At 54.1% G+C, this 7652-nt stretch overlaps 1 protein-coding gene across 1 annotated transcript; it reads left to right on the forward strand.

The window, feature by feature from the left end:
• Positions 1-918: 918 nt before the first annotated feature.
• Positions 919-6746, forward strand: LOC6588947. The gene is made up of 2 exons (XM_002014164.2): positions 919-1055; positions 1118-6746. The coding sequence occupies exon 2, from the start codon at positions 1119-1121 to the stop codon at positions 6648-6650; it is 5532 nt and encodes a 1843-aa protein (XP_002014200.2). The 5' UTR covers positions 919-1055; position 1118; the 3' UTR covers positions 6651-6746.
• Positions 6747-7652: the final 906 nt, after the last annotated feature.

Raw genomic sequence — 7652 nt, forward strand, 5'->3', positions numbered from 1 at the left:
CATTTCCGCTCTCGGGTTGGACGGTTGGACGGGTGTAGCGGGGCGGAGTGTCAGAAATAAACATAAATATGAAATGAATATGCCGTGAATTTTGTGAAAATTGAAAAGAGGTAAGCGACAGCACGGGAAAACCTGGGGAGTTTCCACCCACCACCACCCCCCCGCCCGTTACCTGTTGTTTCGCTGAATTATTACACAGAATTTCCATTTCCATTGGGCCCAAAAGTACGGGTATTCCCCCGCGGCCGAGTTGTTATTAATTTCAATTATATGCCGTTAGGGACCGGATGGTTGCCATTGGATGGAGGGAGTGGCAGCTGAAGCTGGGGGATTGACTGGGGCTTAGTTTGGTGACTTATTAGAGCTGACATATGTGAGCCATAAAAGGCAAAACAAACAAAATGGGTAGCTCCCAGCACCGCAGTGCGACAAAACCGCAAAAAAACAAATGGAAAACAAGTCAATTTTTATGGCATACTTCAGGGCGGACCTGAAATAGATGCCTGCAGAGCGGGGAGTGGGAAAATCACGGGAGCCTGGAGATGCTACGGCACAAATGTTGCCAAGAATTGTAATAAAAATGCTGTGGGTGTGGGGAAAGGCAGATGTGTGGCATTGCAAAAATATTTATGGTCTACAATATTATGATAAGCAAAACAGGAAAGAAAACGAAAAGAAAGGTGTGGGAATAGAAAATATCCATTGTTTGGGTTTCTTGATGTCTTTATTTAAATTTATGGAAAGTATAGAGTGATTTTTAGTAGGTTAAAGGATAGAGCCTACTTTATGCTTCCACTTTCCATTCAATGCCTAGTATTTCTGCTCAAAAACTATGCATCCCGACTCTACCCAAGCACAGGGTATCAGAAAAGGCAGCAGTCGGCCCTGTAGCATATTTCATTTTACAAATACCCCGGCATGATTTCAATATCAGTCTGGAATCAAGTCTGGGATTGAGTGGAATCCATTTGTGCCCAGAAAAAGCCACAAACCAATATCCAAAATAGTGACCATTTTCAAATATTTTCTACAAAAAGCAGTGCAGGAAAAACCAGGTAAGAATCGACTGGTGAAACGTTCTATAAGCCACCTTCTAGGAATACCAATTTCCATCCAGAATGGCGGATGATCGAAAGAGTTTCAATGCAACAACGGTGCAAGAGCATATCCGTAGGGCATCCGAGCGCAAACCTAAAGAAGCCACCGGAGTGCACGCTACAAAGAATAAGGAGAAACAGGAGCCCAAGGAGCGCAAGGAGCACACAGACGGAAAAGAAAGAATCATCGGCAAGAAAGAGTGTCCGCCGCGAAAGAGCACCGGTAAGGAGACCAAGGAGCAGAGGATCATCAAGAAGTTCCGGAACATTGACTTTTCGCGCAAGGACTCGGACCACAAGCTGACGGTGCAGACCCTGGAGTTTCCGGATGTCAACATCAAGCGGACGGATCTGCACAAGCGGGACGAGTGCGGCCAGAGTGTGGTGCAGAAGAGGGGACGGGATCTAGGCAGCTCCAGCAACTCCCACTTCCGGAACGGGGTGATGTCGGTCAAGATCCGGAAGAAAAGCTGCACATCGAGCACGTCCGCGGCGTCGAGCAGTCGGATCTCCTCGGAGCGGCCATCGGGCCGGGTGCGCGGCATGCCGGACTCGCAGGAGATGATCGACTCGCTGCACGAACCCTCCGAGCGTCTGCCGTACTTCAAGGGCGAGGCCTGGAAGAAGCCCTGCCCGGCCAGTTTTATCGCCGGAGCCCCACGCTCCCACATCGGACGCTGTCCGGATAACTACAATCAGCTGGCGAAGCTGCGTCCGTCGCGGCAGAAGTTCTTCCTCACGCAGGACCCTCGGGTGACCCACTGCCTGGTGAATCCCGTGGCACTGCGGCACAAGCCGCTGACCAAAGTGCAGGAGTACGAGGTGATCAGCAAGATGGTCAAGCACGGCGACAATCTGTGCGCCAGCACGGGCTCCGAGGGCTCCGAGTCGCACATCAGCGAACTGATTGACCTACAGAATCCCTTGAACTTGGACTTCCACGGCATGGACTACAAGAACACCTACGAGCAGGACGAGAACGAGCAGGAGGACACGCAGACCTACTGGCGGGTCAATCGGTACATGGCCAGGCGTGCCACAAAGAAGAACACCCAGGTGAAGGTGGAGGCAGAGCTGAAGGCCGAGCGTCTGGCGGTGCCCAAGCGCTTCACGACCCAAATCAAGGACGAGCCCATAAAGGAGGAGCCCCCTGTGAAGTCACCACGTCTGGTGGACCTTTACCGCAGTCCCGACAAGCCCGCGAACAAGAAGAAGATCGACGAGGAGCGCGCGAAGCGAGAGGAACGCTACAAGGACATCTATTTGCGGAAAAAACAGCGCGAGCTGGAAGAGGAGAAGGCGCGGGAAAAAAAGGAGGCGGCCGAAAAGGAGATTCAGGCCCGCACTGTGGCCGAGCAGGATCTCAGCAAGGACCTGGCCATCATCGATGACGCCATCGAGCGGAGCTTCCGCAAGAATGTCGAGATCAAGCCGGTGGTCCGCAATCGGAAGGTCTTCCCGAAGACCCTGACCGAGACGGAGCGCCTGAAGGCCGTCATGCACCGCGAGAACTGTGTCAGCCGCGACCTGGCCAAGGTCACCCAGCAGTTCTTCCTGGAGCGCACCGGCAAGATGAAGAAGCTGCACGCCGCGGAGCAGAACCTCCGCTGCGAGGAGAGCATCGAGGGGAGCGTGGGCTCAACGCCCAGCGAGCAGAGCAGCGACGACGAGGATTACCTGAAGGTGGGCAAGATCGGCGATCACTTCCAGCTGCGCGGCTTCCACTTCAAGCACGGCGATGGGCTGCGCGGGAAGCTGCATCGCCACCAGATCATGCAGGGCCAGCGCACGGTCAAGGGCTGTCTCACTCGCGAGGAGTGGCTCAACCAGCTGGTGCCACACAAGGAGCCCATCAAGCTGGACATTGAGCGGGGCATCATCAAGGTCATGGATCCCGACGACCCCAACTTGGATCTGTTCCCGCCGGCGCCGCTGCTGATGCGACAACACGTGCGCCAGAGCGCCGTCAGGGAGTTCATCGACAAGCGACTGGGCATGCACTACCATCGGTTGCTGCGCAAGAACATCAAAGTGATCAAACCGAAGCTGCAGTACAACGTGCGGAAGTTCAACCTCATTCGCTATGTATTCCCCGAGAAGGTGATTGTGCCCGACGATCGGGACCTGGTGGACGTGGTCGATGTGGATGTCCTGGATGCCACAAAGACCACCACCACCCTGGAGTATCTCAAGCTCAAGCAGAAGATAGCCTCGATCAAGCGCCACAAGAAGAAGCTCGCTCGCATGGAGCTCTTGGGGCTGCCGTGCCAGGAGATCAAAAGGCAACAGTTGCGGGACTTGGGACAGGATGAAGGAGACCACGAGGACATCGAAGTGGACTGGGTGCCGACGCCAGAGCCGCCCTACGACCAGTCCGCCACTGATGGGCAGGGAACGAGCAACGACAGTCGCCTCTCAGCCGGCTGCGAAACTCCCCGGAAGGACCCTAGCTGCTTTATTCCCACCTGGAAACGCTACGGGATGGCTCCAAACAGCCAGAAGAACCGCAATCGCAACAGATACTGGAGCAATAGTATCCTAAAGGGACGAATGTCCCCAGAGAACTCCTCGGAAGACCCAGAGAGTCGACAAAAAAACACATACCACGATAGATATTGGCGGAATAGCATCATACGGCGACAGCAGGCGCCCGCCGATCACCAGTCCATCGCTTCGATCTTTCGGAACAGCCGCAACCGCGAGGGCTACTGGCGCAAGAGCAAATTGTGCGGCGAAAAGACCTCGAACGGACGCCTGATGGCCGGCGAAACGTATCAACCCATGCGGTACCGCGGAAATATGCCAGCACCAAAGCTGCGGGAGAAAACCCTGACGATTCACCCACGTCGCCGTCGCGACTATGAAACCGAGCGCATACCCTCGGCCCTGTTCAACGAGGTCCTGCCCTACTCCCCCGTGCCGCTGATGGAACAGCCCGAGGAGGAGAGGAAGCGCCTCGCGAATGTGCGGAAGAAGAAGCGTCGGTATACGGACCTGTTTGAGGCACGCCACCATCACGACCACTGGGCCCCCACCGAACTGAGGAATGTCCATGTGCAGTACCAGAACAAGACCGTCTATCCGGAGATCACAACTATCCGTAAGAGGATCAAGGAACCTGTGTTCAGGTTCGAGAAGGCCAATCCGCCGTGCAAGAAACACATCGACATGGACATGACGATGCCGCGCTATGACTTCGAGGCGATGATCCGCGAACATCTGGCTGTCACGCGCACCGACAACAAGGAGGCCACCGGCGAGGTGGTCCATGACCTTTGCTATCCCCACGATTTTGTGTTTCACTCGCGGGATCCCGAGGAGATCGCCAAACTGGACTTCCCAGGACGCAGGCAGTATCTGGAGTTTCTGCGCGAGACGCGCGAGGCGATCTACGAGACCAAGGACATAGAACCGGGCGAGGAGCGGCTGCTGGTGGACCGCAAGGCCATCGAGGCGGATCTGGAGGAGGATCTGCAGAGCATCCAGAACTGCCTGAGTTCGCTGAGTAGCTCCACGTGCACCGACCTCTCGAATGACAGCGGCAGCTTCCTGGTGGTCGAGGGCAAGACCAAAATACCCCTGGACTACATACGGAAGCCACTGGTGCCGTTCGAGGAGATGCGACGCTCGCGCTTCCACGCCACGGTCATCGATGTGAACGCCGAGGACGAGGATCCGTATCGCATGCTGCCCTTTTCCGGCCAGCACAAGGAACAGTCGGCCATAATGGGTCCGAAGGACACCTTCTTTACTTTCAGCACACGTCTAAGGAATAGTCTTCGCCTGCGATTGGAGGTGGAGGTCCCCGATGTACGTAACACCCTCCTGGGTCCAGGCCACAACAAATATTACGGCGCTGTGATCACAGATCTCGATGAGAACTACATCGAGGAGCTGAAGAGTCGGGCCAACGTCAAGACATTCAACTTCAAGACGGGCATAGAGCTGCTCAAGGACGCCATGAGGCTGAAGTACGAGTCCCTGCTGATCCAGGGACAGATGGTGCGCACAAAGATCTACGACCGGATGAACGAGCGGCATTGGGTCAACATGAAGAACACCAAGAACCTGTACGAGGGTCTGTTCGCCAAGTGGCAGAAGAAGCAGTACAACGCGGCCATGATGCTCGTCTACCAGGTAAAGGCCTACTACGAGATCACCGACAAGCTGAAGCAGGAGTACCGCGAGCTGGAGCGCGAGCTGATGATGCTCAACATGGACATTGTGTTCATCGAGGGCCATTGGATACGCTGCATCATGCTGCAGAATTTCCACTACCTCATGGGGGACCAGGACTGGCGCATGGAGAACGACTGGATACATTTGGTGCCCGCTGCAAGGCTGGGCAAGGAGGATACGGAGGACGTCGGCGAGGAGCAGGAGCTGGATGTGGAGGAGGAGGAGGAAGTCGAAATGGAGCTGGAACGCGCAGACATCTCCATAGCCAAGCGGGCCATCGTCAACATTCGAGTGCGCGACAAGGACGATGCCTGGGCCATACGCGCCTTCTACTACGATGTCTACATGCAGAAGATCCATCCGATCCTGCAGGTCTTTCCCGATGCCGAGGCCTTCCTTCAGGGCGTGAACAATCTCAAGACCCAGACCTTTATGACCCTCCTCGAGATGCACTTCACGCTCTCGATCCACACGGAGCTGCAGGGGCGACTGGAGACCTTCATGGACTGGTGCAGCAAGCACCTCAAGGAGAAGGAGGAGTACGTGGCCCGCAAGTCCGCCAAGAAGTTCTTCATGGAGGGGCGGGCCATCGAAATGGAGGCACGGGTGCTCCACTATCTCGGAAAACCCATCGAGCAGTCCTTCGCCGACGAGGAGTACAACAAGCATCGGGCCGTCATTGCCGAGGTCTGGCGCCGCATCATTCCCGAGACTGTCCGGGGCACCAGCGACGTGCTGCCCTCCTCTGCGGACATGGTGGCTGGCATCAGTGACGTGGTGATGGAGCTCCTCGGGAAATTCGAGCACCTGGACATCCACAAGGCGCGTCAGGTGGAGCAAAGCCTGCGCAAGAAGCGCCGCTATCTGCAGAAGATCTCCGCGCAGGCCTACCAGGTGGAGCGGCGCATCGAAATGGAAATGAAGAAGGTGCGCCGCAACCTGGAGCCCCCCTACAAGCCCCCCAAGCGGGAGGGCCGTCTGCCGCGACTGTTCCTCAAGAAGCGGGTGGTGAAGCAGCCGGTGCAGAAGATCGTCATCTCGGAGAACACCAAGAACTTCATGCGGGCCTTCAAGGATGACGGCGAGGTGATTGGCGATTCGCTCACCCAGGACTCGCTGATGGTGGTGGACAACATGCAGGAGCAGATAGTGCCCTTCTACTTCGATCATTTCCTCAAAATCAACGGCTATACGCCCAACTACAACTTCAAGACCAACATCGAGCTGCGCGACGGCCCCGAGCTGGCGCGCTTCAAGGTCAAGGAGGTGCTGCCCGATGTTATCATTCGCCTGGAGAACTGGGAGCTGATGCACAAGAAGATCATGGAGGAGAACATTCAGCGCAACCCAAAGATGTACGAGAATATTAGCTAGGCACAATATTTTGCGTTTCTTTTATGCTTTAAACAAGACGAATATTTAATAAATTACAAGTGAGCGACCTGCAAGGGAGGCTGCCGTGCCCCAGTATTTAAGGGTGATTCTTCTTCGGTTGTGGCTCGATAGTTGCAGGCTTTTGTGTTCCTATACGTATGCGCTTGTGTCCATTATAAAAATCTTTGGAAACTTTTCTCTGGGCTAGCTTTCACTACTGTTGCAGCTGTCGCTTTCTCTGGACTTATTTCTGCTCCATCGTGTGCTCCTTTCTCACCCCCTTTCTCTTTCTCTATTGTCCGTGTGCTCTGCTTTTTTTCCTTGGCTTGTCCTGTGGCTCTGTGCTCGGCTCTCTCGTCATTCTGCTTGTTTGACTTGGCAACAGCTGCAGCGGTAATTTTCATTTTCTACCTGATGTCCTACTTCATTGCCACTAGCACTCGCCCTCTCTCTCGCTCTCTCTATCGCTCTATGTTGCCAGCTCCAGGAGCTACTGTTTTGAGCTCTTTCTTTCGTTTTTTTTTGTTTTTTTCATACTTTCTTTATGGCATAAAACTTGCCGTCCGCTTTTGTGTTATATTTGCACATAAATCACACAAGTTTCTTGAAATTATTTGCTGCTGCTGGTTTTTTCTTCGTATTTCTTGGCTTCTCCTGAAAGTGTCTACCTTTGCCTGTTTTCCACACAGTGATTGCCATTCTCCGATTTGGATCCACCATTTTCCTGCACATTTAAAGGGAAGTTCGCACAAAGGCAAATCACAGACACGACACTCCAGCTTCACACAATTTCCATTAGCAGCTAATGAAGCATTAAAAAAGTGACAAAAAAAGGAGACAGACGAAAAAAAAACGTGGAGGAGGAGGGAAAAGAGAGCAGCCAGAACAGAGAGAAATACGAGTACTTAACGCCATATTTCCAAGGAGCTCAAAAAGCACAGCACAGACGTAAAATGAAATAAAAGAAAAGCAAAAGAAAGGCAAAGGCCCCGCCGATGGGGG

The sequence above is a fragment of the Drosophila persimilis genome, unplaced genomic scaffold, assembly GCF_003286085.1.
Source record: "Drosophila persimilis strain 14011-0111.01,24,50 unplaced genomic scaffold, DperRS2 tig00000191-arrow-pilon, whole genome shotgun sequence".
In the NCBI taxonomy this organism is placed as follows: Eukaryota; Metazoa; Arthropoda; class Insecta; order Diptera; family Drosophilidae; genus Drosophila; species Drosophila persimilis.

Bases quoted from the DNA above. Each gene is read 5' to 3' on its own strand.
- LOC6588947 (XM_002014164.2), top strand. From the start codon at position 1,119: ATGGCGGATGATCGAAAGAGTTTCAATGCAACAACGGTGCAAGAGCAT.